Source organism: Phlebotomus papatasi, chromosome 2, assembly GCF_024763615.1.
Source record: "Phlebotomus papatasi isolate M1 chromosome 2, Ppap_2.1, whole genome shotgun sequence".
NCBI classification, from domain to species: Eukaryota; Metazoa; Arthropoda; class Insecta; order Diptera; family Psychodidae; genus Phlebotomus; species Phlebotomus papatasi.
Window position 1 is genome coordinate 82070555 of NC_077223.1, and position 22129 is coordinate 82092683.

Below are 22129 nucleotides of genomic sequence, written 5' to 3' on the forward strand. Positions count from 1 at the left end.
AAAGCAAAAACCCTCTAGAAATGGCGATGTGAAGTAAGAGAGGCAGATAATGACCGGAAACGTACTCGTCTTTATACAAAAAAGGGCTATTTAAGTGTGTTTCTGTATATAGATTTCTCTCTACAAAGAATAAACTAAAGCTCAGTGAAATCTGTCACAAGAAGACTCTCCTGCAGAAGATACGAAAAAAAAAATAAGAAGAACTGGAAGTCATTTAAAATGTCATAAAAATAGGAGATAATTTATTGCTATTGCTTCTGAATTTGAATTGGAGATGCGACAATATTAAAATGTGTAACTTTTAGTCATTTATTTTCACTGAAACATAAGCAATTCTCTTAAAAGAAAATATTAGGTCATAAATACAGGAGAGAATAAATTAATATTCTCTGAAGTAAAGTTTATAATGGGGGAGGTTCAGAGCTCCCCAAAGTTTTATTTTCGGTCTCTAATCCCTTCTCTTTATACTATATGGATTTTTACCAGTTCTTTGGTGTTAGGCAGCAAAAAAACATAACACCAAAGTTAGACTAAACACGTTTCTCAGATAATCAATGTGCCAGTGTTTTCCGTAGCAACACTTTCCCCCACATTGCACATCCAATTATAACCACATTAACCGATCCTAGTGATGGCGAGAAAGGAGGCACGAGCAATTAGAGGAGAAAGCCCAAAATGGGAGCAGGATGATTAATAAAGAAAGCTCCCATCGGAGAGTATTTCCCGAAAAAAAGCACATGGGTGTGGCTCTTATGTTCACCTATCACCTTCATGTTATTACATTAATACATTGCATTTAATGTATCATATAAATATATTGTAATAAAATATTTAATTACAGTAAAGAATTCACATTATTCATAAAGTGTTGAAATGCAATGCTTTTTATGGGATTTAAATTGGAAGTATAAACTAGAATATTGCTTGGCATTCTGTATTTTAATGATTTGTATTAATTATCTAAGCTCCGCCCATAAAAAATAAGTCACGCCTTTTCGATATCCAATACTTAAAAGAACTCAATATTTTTGAGTATTTATTACTAAATAGGAGAGTATTATAATATAAATACATTCGTTCTCTGCCTACGTTTATAACTGGAGAAAATTCCAAATAAATCGCCCATTAAAAACAAGCCACGCCTCTTATATTCAAAATGTTTAGTTTCTATAAGGCACGTTAAGAGTTGGATTTTCGGTTTAATAATTTGGGATCTTATATAACTGTTTTATATTTATCTTAAGAAAGGCTTAAAACTAAACGTTTATACCCTCGTTTCCGAAGAACTCCGATTTCTAAACAAAAAGCAAGATCATCGAATGACTTTTAATACCCGACCTTTAATTAAACTATTCAAAAGAAAACATGTGGCTGAACCTTTATCAATTTCGGAGAAGCGAAAAATTGGGAGTATGAATGATTTTGATCCAAGAAAGACTCGTTTTATCGTCGAGGTATCCATGTGTTGCCAAAGAGATGGCAAAAGTACGTAGCTAGCAAAGACCGATACGTAAATAAACGAATTCGTCTACGAATGCGTCTATAAAATTTCCATCTTTCATTGGCAAAAATATTTTGGTTTTGCCAAAAACATTTTGCAAATATTATCAAGCGAATGGAACCATGTTTAGGCTCGTGGAAAAGTCTTGGAATTTCTCACCAAACTGAACCGGTTCCAAACGGGTTTGATCCGATAATTAACCGGTTCATAAATCGATAATTAATTTTTATCCGAAATTAAATTATATTAATCCTTAGATATTTAGGGCAATGTTTTGAGTGATTTATAAATCGGTTCAAATCACATTGAAAAGTCTGGGACGCATTTGCTACCTCTTTTTAATCAAAGTTTGTAAATATTTAGAATATTTGACAGATGTCTGTCATTTTAATATGTTTATTATTCAAAACCTTTATGCGATTCCAGCACCCCTACCGCAATCTTGGAAAACTTTTAGTATTCTACACACACTTTTTGTCTATTCTATCAGTTTTCAATTTAACTCAAAATAATCTAGATTTCGCAATCATCAAAAACACAGGCCTCTGAATTTAATCATAACGCGTAATTTAACATCACTACCTTCACGGGAGAAAAATGTTGCACGTGAGAATTTGCGCGAAATGAAGAAAAATTGGCCAAGGAGTCCATATCATAATTGATGATCATCTAACACACCTTTACCACTCAATCTTCCCTAGATTCTCTTATTCAGCTCTTCTCTATTTTTTTTTCTTTCAATTCTCTCATAAAGTTTTGCAGGTGAATTGATTCCCCTTGAGATTAATCCGAATGAAAATCAGTGACCGTAACATCACGCAATTACCTGCAATTTTTTATTATTTCAAGTGTACTAGCAGAAGAACAAATCTCATTATTCAGTATATTGTTTATTATTGCCATTTTATTTATTTTTCAATCTCTTCAGACAAGTTCACTTCCGAATTCAATCTCTTATCTAACCTTGTTTTTCCTGCAAAACACCTCAAGTTCTGCAGTTGAAATTATTTTATATTTCCCTTCCCACAAAATAAATAAAATAATAAAAAAAATCCAGTCATGCCGCAATTCCATTTTATCCAGGAAATAAACTTGGGAAGATGTCACTTGAGATATGAATTTTCCAAACTTAGATGACACATATTAAATGGGAAAAATTCTCCATGGAAGGATGTGCCAAGTCACATAAATTTACTTCTAGAATTGCCAAGAAACTTATATTTCTACAATTTTGGCTTAAACCCGAATTTTTCCCACAACTAATGGACAATTGCATACTTCTAAAAGGTACTTCAACACATAACTTTGATTATCTTCAATGGGTTAAAGTAAAAATAAACATTTTATTGCTACCAAATTTAGAGAGTTTAAGGGCCATTAGCCTGAAAGTATTGTTAAGAACTTGCTGAGTAATATCGATTTTACTTTAACAGAGACAACAATCTAGCTCAGGTACAATCCCAAGAAAAAGAGACTATCGATGGGTCATTTTTGAAAAGGTTAACAGCCTCAGAACTTCAGATAGAATCACTTGTGATGGATATCGAGGAACAGTAAAATACTGTTGCAGTTCTTTTTTCTCTGAAACATCGACTAAATAAGGTTCAATTGAATACAATTAATGCATCGTACCAATAAAATATTGTGATATAGTTAGCACATTAAAGTGTTCATTAGAATAGCGTACCAAGTCAAACAATAAAGTCATAATTAATACCCAGTACAGCAGCTCGACCACCAGAACCAAGAGTCTCTATTCAAGAAGAAAATTGCCAACACTGTTATCTTTCCATTAAAGCAAATTGCTCTTGGAGTTCAATTCAGCATATTGTGTGATCCTAAAGCATATGAAATAAACTAATCCCCATTGAAATGTCACTTTTATAAGCCCGAGAGGATTAAGGCAGAAAAATATTAAGCCAAGGATCAACTGAAAAGCACTTTGGCAAAATGTTCTTATGCAAGATTATCGTGACAATTTAAGAAAGTTCCCTGAGAACCAAAAATAAATTAACAAGAAATTAAATCGAAAGGTGAATAACCTCAAGTAAAAAAACGTAAAACTCCATTTAATCAAAAGTTAGGCTTAGAGGAGGGTGGGACAGTATAAGGCAACTAGAGATTGTTTGAAAGCATTTGAAAAGTTACGCAAAAAGGAATACAATTTGAGATATAAAATCTGCATTAGATAATGTTGAATGGATATCATTTGTTTGTTTCTTTGTCATTTGCGAACATTTTTAACAAACTTTCACAAACAAATAACAAAAAAGAATGTAACATTCCCCAAAGCACATGTAGGGGAAAGTGCTCTCCCTTTGAACGTTCATGCCTTCAAATAATGTCAATTTCTTCCGTTTTTCGTAAGAGATTTACACTAAATTATCACGGAATTATCAACAATAATTGATGATAAGCCAACTAATATTTGATAGAAATGTGTAAGTCTCTCAGGTAAACTAAAAGAAAATTTACATTATTTGAAGGCATGAACGTTCGAAGGGAGAGTACTTTCCCCTATTCATTAAATGTTTAGTAAAATATTCAGTCAAATAGGAAGCTATCACACCTTTGGAAAACCTTTCCAAACTTGTTTGTCAATTTTGCTAACTACACAAAAATATTTTGATAAATTGTTTGTAAATGTTTGTGGGTAATGTCCTAACCTACAAAAAATTTCGTAAAAGTTTTCTGTTTAAAGAGCATTTTCTGTTCTTTTGCAAACATTTGTTCGTACACTTTTCTTTATTTGACAAAACTTTACGAACTAATGAGAAATGTTTCACGAACATTTTTTCTGTGTTTACAAACATTTCATCTTACGAACAATCCGAACAATGTGCAAAAAATACGAACTATTACCAACTTTGGGTTATAAGATTTTCAAGCATTTCGTAAGTCTCCAGTAGGAATTCACAAACATTTACCAACAATTTTATGCAATATTTTTTCCTTTATATAAAAACTACAAATTTGTTTGTAAAGAATAGTCTGCTTTTGGCTTTTGACAAATTGTTTTGTTAAATTCAGAAAAGTTTTGTCACTTTAACAAGATAAATTTGTCAAAAGTATATTCTTCCATATAGAATATGAAAATGTTTGTTAAATGAATGAGAAAAAAAGTTCGTCAAATTGGGAAACAACATTCTTTTCACAAAATTTTAACAAAATCCAGTTGGTCGCTTTACAGACTTTTTGACTTTTTCTTTCATATTTATTAAGCTACTGTAAAAAAAAATTGTTAAGCGGACAAATACATTTTGCTAAAATTTTCTCAAAAGGATGTTGTTCATCAATTTGACAAAACTTTTTGTCACATTTTATATGGAAAAACTTCCTTTTGACAAACTTTTAACAAAATGCAGTTGGCAGTTGATCCGCCAAAACTTTTCCATATTTTGTTATGAAAGAACATCCTTTTGACAAACTTTTCTTGTAACTTAGATCAAATTCAGAATAGTTTCATGCTTGCCTGGAATTGCATCATCCTCCCTTACTTTAAATGGATAAAAATATTATTTTTGCTTTTTCTCAAACTTGAATATTTATATTATGTTACTGTAGTGACTATATTACGGAAATAAAAATAAAAATATTATTTTAAGTGGATTTATCATAAACGATCCAGATAGCGAAACGCCCGGATTAGCACACTTGAACTTTTCTTAACGATCTGAGTTTCTATCATCACCACTAGAGGCGCTGTGTGGTAAATATTGAAGAGATTACCTATTCCTACCTGGCCAATTACCATAACATAAGGCACAAATGAAATATCTTTAACAAGTTTGCTTGAGAATAGTTAGAAAGTTCCTCAAAGGAAATATCGATAAAACCTGAGAATTTGAAAATGAAACGAGATCTCATAAATGCACGAACAAATAGTGACAAATTTTCCTCATTTTCTCACGTTTTCCTACAATTTTCACATGTTTAAATAGAGTTATTTTGATTTTATGACAGAGACACCCGATAGTGTTGATAAGCCTAGAAACGAGAGAGCTTCAGTCAAATCACAATTATTTCTCATTGTGACAATTTGACAGAACACATTATCTAATCCCCAACTAAATGACACTCTCAGCATTTGAATTGTCCACAATAATACTATTTCTGCCTCTGTGGCAGCTGTTTCAATTGTTACAAGTATGTTCTATATTTGCTCAGCGATTACGATTTCTTGTTATTTCTTGTGCATAAAAGATCCCACACCGGACTTTTTAGAATAAACAAATAATATCCTTTAACTGAACTGGAAAGAGGGTTGAAGGTATATTTGTAACCCCCAGTGAACAACTAGGTACCCGTTTTAATCTTGAAATTCTCGTTATACAAGAACAACTTTTACTGGAATACTGTGAATAATTTTGTTAACAAAAGAGGGTTATTTTATCCACAGAAAAAGCTGGGAATTTTGTCCGAATGACCTAATTTTGTTAGGAAAATATTTTGCAAAACAACTCTTAGTATAACTTGTAATTGGTATCAATTAAAAAGATGAGAAATGCTTATTTTTGAATTCTTATCAGTCAATTTGTTAAATTGGCTTCTTTTTGTATGCTTTTCCCGCAAAATGCTTCGCAATTCACTGAGATTTCTCGGCAAAACTTCTATACTAAAGATAATTAAAGTGTGAATATGATCGACACGCCATTGTTTTTGTTAAAGGGTAGATAACTCTGCCGTTCACGGTTCACGGAAAAACTGCGAATTGTGCCGATTTGCCGATTTGTAACGAATTTTTGTCGATCTCCTGCCAGTCTGCCGAGTAAGTCTATATGATTAGTGTTTCCGCTACAATACATAAAAATTTACCAGTGGAATTGTCTGTAGGAAATTCATGATACGAATTTATATGAACACTATACTTCATAAGAGCTAACTGATATTTAAATCTGCCGATTTTTCGGTAAAATCGTGTCGATCTGCCGATTTTTGGTAATGATCACGCCGATCTGTCGATTTCTGGCCAAATTGTGCCGATTGTTGAATTCTTAGCAAAATAATACCAGATCGGCACAATTTTGCCGATCGTCACTCATAGTTTGTTCTAATAGCCACTAATTCACCCCCCGGTTATTGCGAAGAACTTCGTATTGCTTTCTAGCAATATCTAATGACATAGAAAATTTTTTTTTAAACATTTGTAAAAAAAAAGAATTAACAATAGTTCTCTCTTATATTTCAAATTTTCAGTAAGAAATAAAATACTAAAAAATTGTATTTTTAGTAAACAAAATTAGCAGAAAGTCTTGTGTGCACAACAAAAAAACTAACATTAAAATAATTTACTAAAATAATAGTGCTATTACAATAAAAAATGATTGTTTAGCACTCTTCTGTTCTCAAGTGTTTCTGCATTATCGACTTTTCTTTACGTTAGTTCCGGTCTCGACATTCTGCATTCTGAAGCAATTTGTGTGCACCTGTGCAAGGGTCTAACTTCAAAACATTCCATTTTCACCAACATTTCTCAATGTGTATAGCCTTTAAGAAATTGTCTTTTTTTTTCTTTTTCGGATTCCTAATTTCACTTATATCCAAAATTTTAAATATTTTCAACTAATTTTCCGGTTGGATCCGCTATTCATTCAAAGCGATTTAATTCGGTTATAACCTGTTACGGTTATTACCTGAAACAATAATGAAATCTTGTAGACATAAGTACTCTGCAGATATTTTATTTCTCATTGTTTCTTCTATAATATAGTTGATTTAGTAAATACTGAAAAAATATTGGTTTTTCTTACTGATAAAATATGAAAGTTTCTTATCAATTAAGTATTTGTTTTACAGATTGAAAAAAGCAGTAGTAAAACGTAAAAGTTTTTGATAATTTTTAATGCTTCGGAATCTTGCTAAATGGGTAATTTACTGTTATCTATCGCAAATATTATTTGAGACATTAAATTTTGAGTAAAAGCTGAACGGTGTAAAGTAAGCTACACATTGATTAGAAGATATCTAAATTAATAACCACACTATCACTGCAATCAATAATGCAATATTGATATAAATCGTTTAAATTTTTGCAAAAAATCACAGGAAATTGTGGGCCCATGATATAAAGGTTAACAGCCCACGCCTGTCGATCCTCTACCACAGGCAACAAATTTCTCAAGAAAATAAAACAATTTAAAACGCTTAGCATTTGGAAAATTTAAACAATAAACAGGGAAAGTGCTTATAATTTTGGACAGTCTGCATATAAGCATCGATATCCTAAGTTTGAAGTGCCATATTTTCAATACTAATTGACTTTTCTTGTTACTCTCTTTTCAGAAGGATTGTTTAGAAACTTGGCAAGCTATTTATCATCTCATTTTTACCAAAATTAGTTTTAATACGTTTAAAAATGAATTGATATCTAGAGGTGAATTTGACTCTTATTTTGGACAACTTGGTTATTAATTTTTACAACTTGTCTGTAAATTTGGACAGATAATCCGCCTCAACAGGATGCCCATTGTTCTTCATTTTATGAGCCAATCTTACCAAGTCCTCTTCCTGGTCATGTAAGGGAGACGTGGAATGTCACAAGAAGCCCAGAAACTTTCCATATCATTCATTAAAGTGAGTTGACTTCGGTACTCCAAGTACGTGCGGATTCGCTCATTCCCTGCCCTTTCCGGGAGCCTTTCAAGGCATTTCTCACTGCATCTCTTTCGTAGAGATGATGCTCCTTTATTTCTCCAGGCATTTGTCCAACCTAGTCATCACAAAAGCTAAAACTTCACGAAATTTCGTGAGAAAAACACCTGTCCAAAATAAGAATCATCACCTCACTGGTGAATGTCTTAAAAAATTTCCCATTTTTCACAAGAAAAATATAATTCACAAGGCAAATCTCACTTCAGGTCAAATGTACAAATCATCAGTAACGTGAATCAACACAATATTCAATGAATATTCAATAATATCACTCAAAAACAGCGAACAAACTTTGTTAGTACTTCACCAAAACTAAATAAGACTGAAGTAAGCCACGAAGTTCTGTCATATTTCTCGTAAGCAATTGCTCACACTGAATTTTCAACAAAGCAATTTCAACTCAAATCATATTCAAATTTTAACGTATTTAGTGTTAAAATCTTCCAAAAAGAACAAATATTTAGATAGAATTCATTATTCATCAAATATTGGAATAAAAATCCATCATTTTAATCAATTTATTTTTAGTGTCCAATGTTATCCTCAAAGTGTCCAAAATAAGAAACTGGACAAAATTAGAAGCATTTCCCCTATGTGCCAAAATATTGAATTATCGCTATCAGACAACAGAAATTGCGGATTTAAGAGAATTGAAATAAATTTGTTTTGAATGTAATGACCTTTATACACTAGAGAAATTTATGTCCATATTGAATAGCTTTTCCAACACAAGCGTAGGGAATTTGCTTCAATATAGACATAAATTTCTCTAGTGTGTTGAGGCCTGAAAAGTCTCTACTAGCAGTAATTTTGGTCAAAAAATGAATTTTTGACATATTTTAGATATATCTACCTACGGAGTGCAGACAATTTCCTTCAAAAAATCAGGGGTGGAATGATAACTTTTCGACACTATCGAATCCATAGTATCGATAAATCTAGGGGAAACTGGGGCACCACCAAACACGGGGTACCACCAAACACTGCGATTTTTTAATCGGATATTCGTCTTCATAGGATAAGACCTATAGGAATTTACAGGCACTATAGGGATGCTTGTCCACTGAAGAAATGATCGAGATAGTCCAAGTAGTTTAGAAATAAAAATTACTGTTTGGTGGTACCCCGTGTTTGGTGGTGCCCCAGTTTCCCCTATATCTGATAGATTAAGTGAATGTCGATTTTTTTCGCATTGTTGTGCCATTCATTGTGACATTCTAAAAAAATGTCCCTGTTGATAAATATTTATATTAATTTTAGTAAGTCCTGGGTTGATATGATAACATATTTTCGATACTATCGACTGTTAATTCTGAAAAATTTTAACGATACCAGGACGTCCTGTAACTAATATAGATATTTATCAACAGTCACATTCTTTTAACTCTTTCCGGACCGCAGCATATGCTGCAAGCCAGTTTCACCCTTTTTTAACTCTTTCGTCTCTTTTGGGACGAGAGTACCCAAAGCAGCATATGAATGTTCTGTGAAAAACAATGTTTTTTAAGTATTCAGAACTGATAAAAATCCGATTCTTGTGGATGATTACAAACTATAAGGATGTCCAAATGTAAGATATTTTTTGTAGGACCTCAATTAATTCTTGAGCTTAGATATTTTTGATTAAAAATTGTGAAATTGGCTTGCAGCATATGCTGCGGTCCGGAAAGAGTTAATCAAAAATATCTAAGCTCAGGAATTCATTGAGGGCCTACAAAAAATATCTTACATTTGGACATCCTTATAGTTATACATCCTTATCCACGAGAATACGATTTTTATCAGTTTTGAATAATTAAAAAACATTGTTTTTCACAGAACATTCATATGCTGCTTTGGGTACTCAGAGTCCCAAAAGAGACGAAAGAGTTAAGAAAGTCACATTGAATGGCCAACAATGCGTAAAATATCAACGTTCGCTTAATATCAGATATAGATTTATCGATTCGATAGTGTCAAAAAGTTATCATTCCACACCTGCTATCGTTTAAATTTTTCAGAATCGACAGTCTCTGGTATTGAAAATAAGTTATCATGTCACCCCAGTTTTTGACGAAAATTATTCCCAATGTGTGGAAGCCGTAATGGCCTCTATTTCAAGACAATTTCGTCAAAATGGAGCATTTTGACGTTTTCAAAGAGATGTCAAATGATTTACTTCAAAACGATCCAATTTGATGAACATGCAAAGTTTCTCACAAAGTGTAAAAGTTTTAAAGTCATTTTTAAATATTATCTTTGAATTCTAATGATTTTCAATATCATTACTGACATAATTTGCCTCGTGTGTAGACAGCACAATTGCATCTACAAACTATAAAAAGTTTTCCTATATATTTAGCAAATTTAAGCAAATTGTTTGTAAAAACTGTCGAAATTATTTCAAAATCCACAATATTAACAAGAATTTCTCTGGAAAAAAAGTTTGGTATAGCGGACAAAAGCGTTTTTGTTATTTTTTTAATAAAGGATGTTTACAAATTTGACAAAGCCTGTTACTGCGGAACAAACATCCTTTTGACAAACTTTTCCTCTTATGGTGTCTACACACTAGAAACAATTTTCATCAAAAATTACCTTTTTAAAAAAATTCTGACGTTTCTGCCTACAAGGATAGGGGAAATTTTCTTTAAAAAGGCATTTTTTTAAAGAAATTTCTACTAGTGTGTAGACGCCATTAAATTTACAAAACTATTTTTTTTACACCGTAAAGACCTCTACACATTGGAAGGACTTCCTGAAGAATGGCAATTTTGACCGAATTTTTGACATTTCCACCTACAGCACTGGATGTAATTTCCTTCAAAAAAGCAATTTTTGACGAAAATTGTTCCCAATGTCTAGAGGGCTTAAGGAAAAACAAGTCTAGAAAATGTTTAAAATTTCAAGGAATAATCATCATAATTTGTCTTTGACAAATGCAGATAAATAATCTTATCAAGTGCAAAACTGTTACAGAACATCAAAGGTTTATAAAATCACCGGTAGAGGATTTGGTAAAAATTTTGGCAGATTTTCAATTTCTGGGGAACAATCTTTTCAAAATAGGAAAAAATAATCTAAATGGGACTATTTTCGATCCTAATGTTGTCAGAGAAACTTTCCATGAGAGATTAGAAGGGACAAGTGGTTCCCTAATATCATCCTTTGTTGTCCTAAAACGCCCTTTTGTCCCCCCAAAAAAAGGGAGTTTGCTCGCTGGGACAAAGAAAATCAATCAGGAGGTCGTTGAACGAAAGTGGCGAGCCCAAGAAAACTCCCTGGGGAACTCTTCCTAATCCACACCAATCAATTCCAGACATGTTCCCACAACTTCGCGACGAGACAGACAAAAAGAAGACCATGAGAATCTACAGAGAAGAACTTGTTCTTTTGGGCGAGTTGCTTCGCCTCTTTGGGGCCAGAAGGAGGAGGACTTTTTCCACTCACCTGTCTGCTTCTTGCGCGTCTTTGTTTACAGTTATCCACCCAGAAGCCACTGTCCGGGAAACTGGCTTGATCTGGGCCTGGAAGCTGGGTCACTTCCTGTAGCCCGTGAGCACAAAAGTGGGACTCTCACTCCCAAATGGCCAGAGATAAAATCACTTTTACCAGAAGCAACACAAACACTTTTTTTTGGCAATTCACTTCTCTGGCGTCCTGGAGGGCTAATCCCTATCTTCCCAGCACCAAACACTCTCTGCCCAGATAGATGGGTTCTTTCTGCACGGATTGCACACAATTTCAGCGACAAAATGAACACTTTTCACCACAAAATTGACTGAATAAAAACTTGAGAAAGCAATGCCACAAAGAAATTAGCGAGCGACCAACACTCTCGCCGACATCTTGCTCCGAACTAAACTGTTTGGCCACAATTTTTCTCTCTCTCTTTCAATCAGCGCCCTCCGTAGCTCAACAGAGAAGCAAATTTTGTTCTAGTGCCATCTCGCAGCGCTAGCTGAGACATACACCTACTGCATAAAATTTCTTAAGAGAATCCTCCAAAGCGGGAAGTTGAATGAATTTCAGCACGTGAGGAGAATATTGAATCCATTGATAAGGTTCGCGTTAGTAACGTGCGGTTCGTGTGGTACTTTCGGAGGTAATTCCCATTCATAAAAACAAGCTTATCAGATCACATCGATCAAAGTGCCAAGATTTTGGAAGAAGGAGGTCTTTAACGGGAAAAAACATGGATAATCTCTCGTGTTTCCAAATCGATTTTAAATTTAATCAATTTAAATTTAAATATTTAATTTTTTTTCCTAAAGTAGGGTAAAGTTATAAAAGTTGGACATAGTGTTACAAGTTGGACAATTCGCCGGTGCAGGTTGGACATGGCTTTTTTCTTGATAAATACAGTACAAAATTTGTTTTTAAGCACAAGGAACCAAATTATAAAACTAAAGCTTTAAAAATATACAAATAAAAATGAAGTACTAAATTTATCAAGAAAAAACTTGTACCACTTTACCCTAGTTTTCGTCTCATAATTTTGAAATAAATCTGAAAGATATAAATTATAAATAGCCGCAGCAGAATGGATATCATTTTTGTAAAAATGACCAGTAAAAAATTGTTTTTGTTAATTAACTAATCTATTATTTTATAATTATAATTATAATTAATCAGTGAAACAATCAGTGATAATAGGGTCTTACGTAAATACTTTGTATTTTTGGGAATGAATAAAATTCAATTTATAGTGAATTTCAACTTATTCGATCCATTTTGCTCAATAGAAAAATCAATTTTGGTCAGGAACACAATAATTTTCGATCCGTAGAGATAAATTAATTTTCAGTAAGATTGTGAAAACTGCTCTCTCTTGGAGTTCGAGCAGTTAAAAAAAAAGTAAATAAAACGAATTTTGTAGGTAAAATGCTGAAATTTGGTCAGGAAAAATCGATTTTATCCAGTAAAGATAACGAATTTTTGTAGGCAAACATTTCAGATTCGGTGAGAAGAAAAAAAATTATTTGGATCAGTACAAAATCAACTTTGGTCAAGTCAATTTTGGTCAGTAGAGAAAATAATTGTTGTTAACAAAGAAATCAAATTTCTGCTCGTGAAAAAAATTGGTTAGAAACAAAATCGATTGACTTAGTTAGTCAACAAATTAATCAGTTGATCAGTTTAAAAAAAATTGGTCAGTAAAAAAAACAAAGTTTTTCAGTAGATAAATCAATATTGGCCAGAAAAAAATGTCGAACTGTGTCTGTAAAAATCTCATATTCGATCAGCAAAAACGATTTTGGCCAGGAAGAACTGAATCTTTAGTTAACAGAACATTTAATTTTGGTCAGTGAAGAGAAGCGAATCATGTCACAATAACTTAAATTTTGTCTAGTGAAAATATCGTATGTTCGTCAGTAAAAAATCAATTGACTAAACTAAATCAGAAAAAATCAATTTTGATCAATGAATAAGTGATCAGTGAAGAAGTTATACTTTTCTGTGAAAAAATTAATTCTGATCAGCAAATCAAATTTTGTGGGTAAAATACTCAAATTTGGTTAGTAAAAATTCATTTTGAGGCAGTAAATATATCGAACTTCGTCGGAAAAAATCTCACATTTGGTCAATAAAAAATAAAAACGAGTTTGGTCAGTAAAAAATCATCTTTGATCAGTAGAACAATCAATTTTGGTCAGTAATAAAAATTAATTATGTCACTCAATTTTTTGCCGCCAAAAATTCAATTTTGATCAGTAAAATATTAAATTTTGTTCAGTAGAGGATACACAGTTTCTCGGTGGAAAAGTCAATTCTGGGCAGTAATAAATTGAATTTTGTAGATAAATTACACACATTTGGTTAGTAAAAATTCAATTTTAACTAGTAAAAGTAACTAATTTTGTCTGCAAAAATTTCACATTTTTATCAGACCAAAGAAAAGATTTTGGTCAGAAAAAAATCAAATTTTGTCAGTAGAACAATCGATTTTGATCAGTAAAAAAGCAAATGTTGTCAGTCAAAAATCGATTGACTAAACGAAATCAGTAAAAATAAAATTTTGATCAGTAAAAAAGTAAGTTTTCGTAAATACATATAGATAAGTAATATTCTTTCATTACAAAAATCAATTTGGGCCATTAAAGTCTAATTTTGTAGGTAAAGTACTGAAATTTGTTCAGTAGAAAATAATTTTTAATCTGTTTGTTTACTTGGCTAATAATACAATCGAATTTTGTTAATAAATAAAGAGATTTTGGTCTCTTTTAAATAGTTTTTCAAATTTGACTTGTTAAATTAAACCCTTAGTTCTCCTGTGGATTTCCATAACACTTTGTGAAACTCACAAACCACAATCCAAATTTACAGTGAAGGAATCTCACCTCTATAAGCTGATCTAGGCTTATCACTGGTCTGATATTTCTCCCCAAAAGAAAAGATTTGATTTGACGCTCAAGAAAATATTTGATTAAAAATGTGTCAAAACTATGTAATTTTTCAAACAAATACAATATTGTTTTAAGGTGTCTTTTTTGACCAGATTTCCAACAAATTTTTAGGATAATATTTTTTATAAAGATGACTAGTATTACCATCACATTTTTGAAAATGTTTGTATGATACTCTGAGTTGAAGAAAATAAATGATTAAAATAAAAGCAAGATTCAAGAAAAACGTTTTAGCGGGAATTTTTATTTCCAAAATGCTTTTAATTGCAAGATTAAGAAAAGCCCCTTTTTGCGTATTCATTCATCAATCCTCAAATTATCTTATTCCTGCGCGTTTCCCGCTATCAATGGGTATGTTCAGTAGCAATCGCAGGTCAGTGATAAGATTCTATCTGAAATTGTCCCATGGTCAAAAACAAGACCACCGAGCGTATAAAAAGCCCAGGAGAGGTTCATGGCAAGATCAGTTGTGAAAATGAAGACAATCTTGCTGCTGTGCGTTGCTGTGTTTGCCCTGGCCCAGGCCGGTAATACCGACATTTATTGGTCAACTGTGAGGCCATTGTGGGAGATCCCATCATGGCAGGAGACCCATCCTAAGCTTATGGAAATTGTGGAAGCGCACAAGGAACTACCACAGATTCAGTACGGACCAGGAGGACGCATTGTTGGCGGAACTTATGCCCAGCCTCATCAGTTCCCCTACCAAGTTGGTCTGATCCTTCACTTGGACGGTGGCAACGGCTTCTGCGGAGGTTCCCTGCTGTCTAAAAATTACGTCATGACTGCTGCTCATTGTCTGGATGCTGCTGGTTCGGCTATTGCCATCCTGGGAGCTCATCATGTGTTCGAGAACGAACCCACCCAGCAGCGTATCTTCTCTCCGGGCAGTTCCTTCAGGCTGTATCCCAACTGGGATGCTTCCCTCGTTCGCAACGATCTGGCCACTCTGCGCATGGAGAACTCAGCTGAGTACATTCCAGGCCTCGTTAACAGCGTTCGTCTGCCCAACTTCCGTCAGATCGATGTAGACTTTGCCGGTCAGATGAGTAGCATCAGCGGCTGGGGACGCTTCAATGACTCCAGCAACGAACTCTCCCCAACTCTTCGCTATGTACGCCTGCCCATCATGACCAACCTGGCCTGTACCCTCCGCTGGCCTGGAATCATTCAGCCCTCCAACATCTGCGCCGATGGAGCCAACGGTGGTCCCTGCAACGGAGACTCTGGTGGACCAGTGAGCGTCATTGAAGCTGATGGAGTCACAACTCAAGTGGGTATTGTGTCCTTTGGACTGGCTCTGGGATGTGAACTCAACTGGCCCAGTGCCCATGCTAGAGTCACATCCTTCCTCGAGTGGATCGACGAGAACACCGACCACGAGATCCGCGAAAACTGGTGATCAGTTCCTTTCTCATCCCTTCCCGAATTGATTATGCAATAAAAATCACCTAAATTGCAAAAATGTCTCCCTGTCTCAACCCAATGGACAAAGCCAAATAATGTCACCATCGCGATAAGATAGGCATGAACATTTTACCTGGATCCAAAGGTAGATTATTTCGCAGCTTCAGGGTGCTCGAGTTCTCTTGGAATAAATAAATTTAAAAGCAACAGAAACCACTTGTTATCACTTGAACAGAAAACTTTTGATAGCTTTTGATTTGCAATCTTTCTGTAATCATGAGTATCCTTCTCATGTTTTGGACGTGGTATCAGATATTATTTAAGAAGGGCAATAAAACGATAACTAAGTACGCGTGTTTTGCTAAGGGAAAATTGTTATCAGATGTATTGATAGCGCTTTTGAAGAAATGATGAATGGTTTAGTAATTCCTGGGTTAAATATGAGTATATGATAGGGTGAGACAAAATTAAGCTTGAACTCAAGTATGACGCAGTTTATTGTTTAAAATACATGATAAACCTTATTCAAATTCTTAACGTTGTAAAGTTGTTCTGGCCCCTCCCATGGAAAATCAGGCCACGCCCTCATGGCTAGTATCTTGAAGAATGAAGAGGAAAAAGAAGAGTAACAGGACGTCTTCTTTCAGCACTTGTCTTCTTCGGTGAATGAGAATCCTTAAGGTCCTTAAACTTCAATCGGCCAACAGGGCCATTAGTTGAGAGACATTACTTAATTTATTTCGGTCGTTTTGGAGAAGTCTAAGCCATAATCGTTGAACAACTCTATATCTTTTAGGTAAAAATATTGAACATGTCTAAAAAAAATCCTCATAACACTCTACAACAGAACTTAATATGGTTTTCAGAGATTTCAAAATATTAACGTTCTAATTTCCTACACAGAGTCTACGCCAAACTTCTCTATATCGCTTAAATAGTATATGGTCAAAGCCAGAAATATTACTGCCCGTGGATAGTCTTGCAACCAGGGTTGGGCGAATTTTTTACATTTTACATCATTTTTCACATAGTAAAAAAAGCCTTTAACATGTGTTACATTTTTAACATGTAAAGTTAAAATGTAAAATTGATTGACACTCATCAAATATCAAATTCATTTTTTTTATTTTTTACTCAATCAAAGATTTCGCTGTAATCAGTAAAATATTTTGCGGCTTTTTGCTATAAAGCTTGTCGTCTAAAATGCATGATGAAATTTACTAATTTTCTACTACCGTGTTGAACCAATACAATAGTAACCATCAAAACGATTAATAATTTTTGAACTTCTATATCTACATGCTGAGGGAGTTTTCCAACTGTTCTGTGGTTTCTGCTAATCATCAATATTGCAAAAACCATTGAAATTAAGATATATTTTAAGATTGTTATTAAGATATACCTTGTCCAAGACATCAAATTCCTGAAAACAATGTTCATAAGGAGAATCAGTGTCTCCTTGCTAACACTGATTCTGTGGTAATAAATGTTTCTGTGATAATATTCTAAAAACCATCCTGCTTTATTATTAAAATGAGACTAACGTATTAAACAAAAATTCATCCCTCCTACAATAGATAAAGAAAAAAGAAAAACATGTTAAAAACAGCAATAAAAAAAGAGAAAGAAAAATAAAAGAACGATTTACAATAGTATAAGAAAGGTAAATGAAAATTAAATAAGAAAAAAATCCAATAAGTGTTCTCTTAAGATTCAGCCTGAAAAAAGCGTCGGATGCCATCTGCAGACCTACGCAGATCTCTTGGAACGGAGTTAAAGATAACTACGCCCTTTAAGTCACTCCTGACCTTAGGCACTATGAGTCCCCGAACCCTGGCCGAGCCCCCCTAACCAGAAGACTCGACAGGTACTGAGGACACCCAAATATTAACAAATTAAATAGAAAAAGCACAGCTCTTAAGTTTAAGTGTGAAGTAAGGTCACAGCCAATAAATACATTTCTATGGGGAGTGATATTATATCGATTTTTAATAAAATCTTCATAGAATCCGAGTAAAAACTATCTAAATTGATAAACGTTTCATTCCAAAGCTGTGAGGATTTTATATTCAATTTAAACCGTTTTCTGCTGCAACTGTGCGCTCTTTATTTGCAATTTTAACCTTTTCGTGTTGAAGCTATGAGTGTATCACATACAAGTGAAATCATTTTAAGCTTAAGTTGTGAGGGATTTGAACATACACTGGCCGCTCTTTAATCCGGATCGGCGTAATCCGTTTGTTTTCTTGATGTTGTTTCTTCTGATGATTCTGGTGATAATGTTTTCTTGATATTCCTCGTAATCAATATCAATATTTATATAGCTTACAGGAAATGTTTAAAAGATTCAAAAATGCCTAATTTTCCTTTTTACATTTTGCATATTTTTTACATTTTTACATATTTTTAACATTTTTACATGTAAAATGTAAAAAAAATATTTTTTAGTATGTAAAGGCACAACACTGCTTGCAACAAATTTCTTAATTTTGAAGTTATCATCATTCTTTCTATACTCAGTAAAGTTCATTCAAGACAATTTTTTGAACATATTACCGGCTCCTTTTGACCGTGCAAAAAATATTAGTGTTCTCTGATTTTAGATAAATTTTACTATAATCCTGCTTTTCTTCTAATACAAAAAATTATATCTTATTTCTAATAATTTAATACAAAACTCATTTTTAAATATATATTATATAATCTTGCAGGTTCATTTGACAATATATTAACTTTAATACATTTTGAACTTAAACTCAGGTCAACAATTTATTCTAGGTTGTTTTCATAAATCGATATTAAGTGCGTTTATAATGTCTAATACGATTGAGTCTTCCATTAATAGACTTTATCAGTTGAAATTGCTTTACAATCATCTATTTATCAATTTACAACCACCATATAACTTTATTTCCCAATAAGGCAGTATTGTAGTATTTAAGATATGCCCTCCTTTTCAACAATACACAACTTCCGCAGTTAAACTTTCAAGTCATACTGCAAAATCACTGAATGTTTCCTGCTGTAGACTCGATGAGATTCCACATATTCTTTCCCAATTCATCATAGCGAAAAGGCATGACGATAAGATATGGTATTACATTATCAATAACAGCTCAAATTGCGAATGAACTCCGTTTTATTGCCAATGTAGATTATAAGGCTTTCCTTTGTCCGTTGGATTTCCCACGACTTGCTACAAACGAACTGGAAGATCGGTATGACAACCGAGCCAGCAGAGGAAAGAAGTCAAGCGCACGAAGACATTTGGCCAGTTGAACGAGCATCCGATGCCACTTCCGAAAGATACGATGCCGATTTGAGTATAGATCCCATCGTCTTCCATGATTACCAAAGGTCCTCCAGAGTCACCTTAAGGAAAATTTTGGGGATTAGTTCTCAAAAATTCAATTGAATTGGAAAATATAATCGTTATCTTAAGTATTGGTACTTGGTTCGTTTTTAGCTTAGTCACCTACGCGATTTTTTAAGTTTAAGCATCTCATACTAAATTCGAACGAGATTTCACGTAAGCGAACACTCAGGTTTAGATTTTCTAACATTAAAATAATGAGAAAATTCTAGCTATCAATATGTCTCACTTGCCATATTTGGGATCTTAGTATTTAGCTTAGTCATCTATAGTGAAGAGCTGATAAGTTTGTTTATCATGTTGTTTTGGAATACAGAAAGATTTGGAGAAGACAAGTTCTATTAAAAAGAAGGCGTCAGCTTAAGAAAGCGGGGAAAGGTAAGTAACCGTGTACGAACTAGATTTAAAGAAAACAATGACTTCAGATGAACCAAGATTGCCCTGCTAGTTTAGCTTAGTCATCTAAAAAGGTATTCAATTTGTAATCAAGTAGTTTGAAAATTACAAACCCTAATCATGGAAAGGTTTACTCTTTAAGAGCCGGAAAGGAAGATAAGCTATTGTTGAAACAACTTCGAAATTTAGTATTCAATAGTTCTTAACCTAGTTTGCTAAAACGAATGGCTGATTCATTTCCTATCAGATTGATTTAAGCCTTACGCAAAACCGAACCTTATGTTTAGGAACTGAATAGTGTTCAAGCAACGCGAGCTAGTTCACTAGAAAATTTACTTACCTTGACACGTTCCTGACCGATTTTCCCCACGTGTACAAATGTTGCTTTCCTGAAGTGTAGGGTATAGAGCCCTACATGCCGTATTAGAAATCACAGATAACTTTACGTAGTGCAGTACATCCGTTCCATCCCAGGAAGCATCAGTTGTTCTCCCCCATCCTGATGCTATTGTTTCCTCATTCTGGAATGTTTCATCGATGTGCTGATAACTAGGCAGACGAACTGGTCTGATTGCGTCATTAAATGTGACTGGCATTGGCATCTTAATCACAGAGATATCATTCTGGTAGCCAGATGTATTGTACAATTCATGTACAACAATGTCGCTACGGAAGACGGTTTGTACAACCCGAGTCCCTTCCGTATAATCAGACAAATTGTGAACCCCCAAGTAGACCGTAACAAAAACACTGAGGTCCGTGCAATGGGCAGCTGTTAGCACATAACTCGCACTGATCAACGATCCCCCACAGATAGTACTCTCATTCTCGAGACGCACCACAAGGGCCGTCTGATACGGAAACTGATGCGGAAATGCTTCATTCCCGTTCACAATACGCGATCCAAAATCAACGTTCGTCCGTTTAACTAACTCCATCAGTGCAGGATGCTTCTCCTGCCACTCGGGAATCTCATAAGGAGCCCTCAAACTCCTCCACCATGGCAGAGCCGAAACACTCGCAATCAAAAACAGAGAGCCCAAAAGTAGTGACCACATGTCGAGAATTCGTGAAGAACAGACTGATGTGAGTTATTTGCAAGAGACTTTATAGAACGATATTGTATCATATCAAAAAATGCTTCGATAAGGTAATCTTTATCGCTCATTGAGTTATTCGCATTCTTTGATGCTCTGACTGGGAAAATAGCCAACGGAAATATCTCAACATTGTTCTGCGGACACACCATAACTTCGAATCATGAGTTTCCTCAATTTGGAGGCCTATTGTTTGCCTAAAGATTTATAGAGGCACGCTTCGTAGGGGACATAAATTTGAGGTTTTGTGAGACAATTTCAAATTGATTGACTCATTCTGGGAAATTGGTTTTTATAACTTAGTAATAGATTCCATAGAGTTAGCTCGTTTTGGGCTTATGCTGCTTTGAGATTTAAGCAGTTAAAGACGGTACATTTCGATGATCGGTAACCTGTGACCTACAGTTCAAAATTAGTTCTTCTCAAATACAGGATGACTGACAAACTTGAAGATTATTAAGGAGGATAATTCATCGTTAAATGTAAAGACTTTTATGAGTTCCTTAGTCATAAGTCTTAAACAATTTAAATGGAATTGAGCACTTTTGGTAAAAATAATGTGTTCGAAGTGGTTCAAAGTACGAAAGACAAAATTCCTACTGTATAGAATTATGATCTTCCTAGTCCTCACGTATTCTTCTGAAACGTGGGTCCATGACAAATAGAATTTACGGATCCTAGGACTTTGAGAAAGGACGATTCTGAAGCCTACTATCATAAGTTGTATAATGCTACAGACAGATAACTGTCATTAAATAAATATAGCATAATAGGTTCCAGTAGACTAGTCATCTAGTTCGCAGGAATGAGAACGAACCAACTTTGAAGGACTTTAGGAACAAATTTTATGCTTTGGAATGTAATGGAAAAGGACGACAGTTCATTAGGAATGTGGAATTGAAGAACAGTGGCGATTAGTTCAGAGTCAGGGTAAGACCAGTACTTGATCGTAGGAGCCGTAGGAGCGGTTAAGTAAGTTAGTAAGTTTGAACTAAGGACCGCTATAAAATCGAAATCGAACCCTAATTTTTTTAATCTTAATCCAAGCACCTAATCTTTAGACGATTATTTACTCTAGATTTTTTCTAAGAACGCGTTTGAAGCAATTACAAAGCTGAGCTTATATTAAACTTCAGCTAATTACTTTAATACATTTGAGAATGTAGGGGACTTAAGAAGTAGTTTTGCTCACGTGTAATTTCGGAAAAAGCAATGATGACTAAACTAATTAATAAAGCCAATCTTCTGTGTTCCAATGGTTTCAATAGATTCGATTGAGCTTGTGCAAGCTTGTACTTGTCCGTTACTTATGTTCAGG

The 22129-nt window shown here is 34.0% G+C and overlaps 3 protein-coding genes across 20 annotated transcripts in view; 1 reads left to right on the forward strand and 2 right to left on the reverse strand.

The window, feature by feature from the left end:
* The window catches only part of LOC129804647 (prominin-like protein), an 89656-nt gene extending 77655 nt beyond the window's left edge, over window positions 1–12001 (reverse strand). For 17 of the 18 annotated variants that reach the window (XM_055852168.1, XM_055852164.1, XM_055852163.1 and 14 more), the window contains exon 1: window positions 11582–11995. The gene's annotated coding sequence lies outside the window, so the exon portion shown is untranslated. Of the gene's footprint in view, window positions 1–11581 lie in introns of all 18 variants that reach the window. The other variant, XM_055852156.1, reaches the window with a different exon arrangement.
* A 2989-nt stretch (window positions 12002–14990) lies between these two features.
* On the forward strand, window positions 14991–16161 carry LOC129804662 (brachyurin-like). The gene has a single exon (XM_055852191.1). It carries the CDS (start codon window positions 14993–14995, stop codon window positions 15938–15940), a length of 948 nt encoding a protein of 315 aa, XP_055708166.1. The 5' UTR covers window positions 14991–14992; the 3' UTR covers window positions 15941–16161.
* A 1866-nt stretch (window positions 16162–18027) lies between these two features.
* Window positions 18028–21095, reverse strand: LOC129804663 (brachyurin-like). The gene is made up of 2 exons (XM_055852193.1): window positions 20055–21095; window positions 18028–19317 (listed from the first exon to the last, which is right to left on the reverse strand). The coding sequence occupies exons 1-2, from the start codon at window positions 20770–20772 to the stop codon at window positions 19142–19144; spliced, it is 894 nt and encodes a 297-aa protein (XP_055708168.1). The 5' UTR covers window positions 20773–21095; the 3' UTR covers window positions 18028–19141.
* Window positions 21096–22129: the final 1034 nt, after the last annotated feature.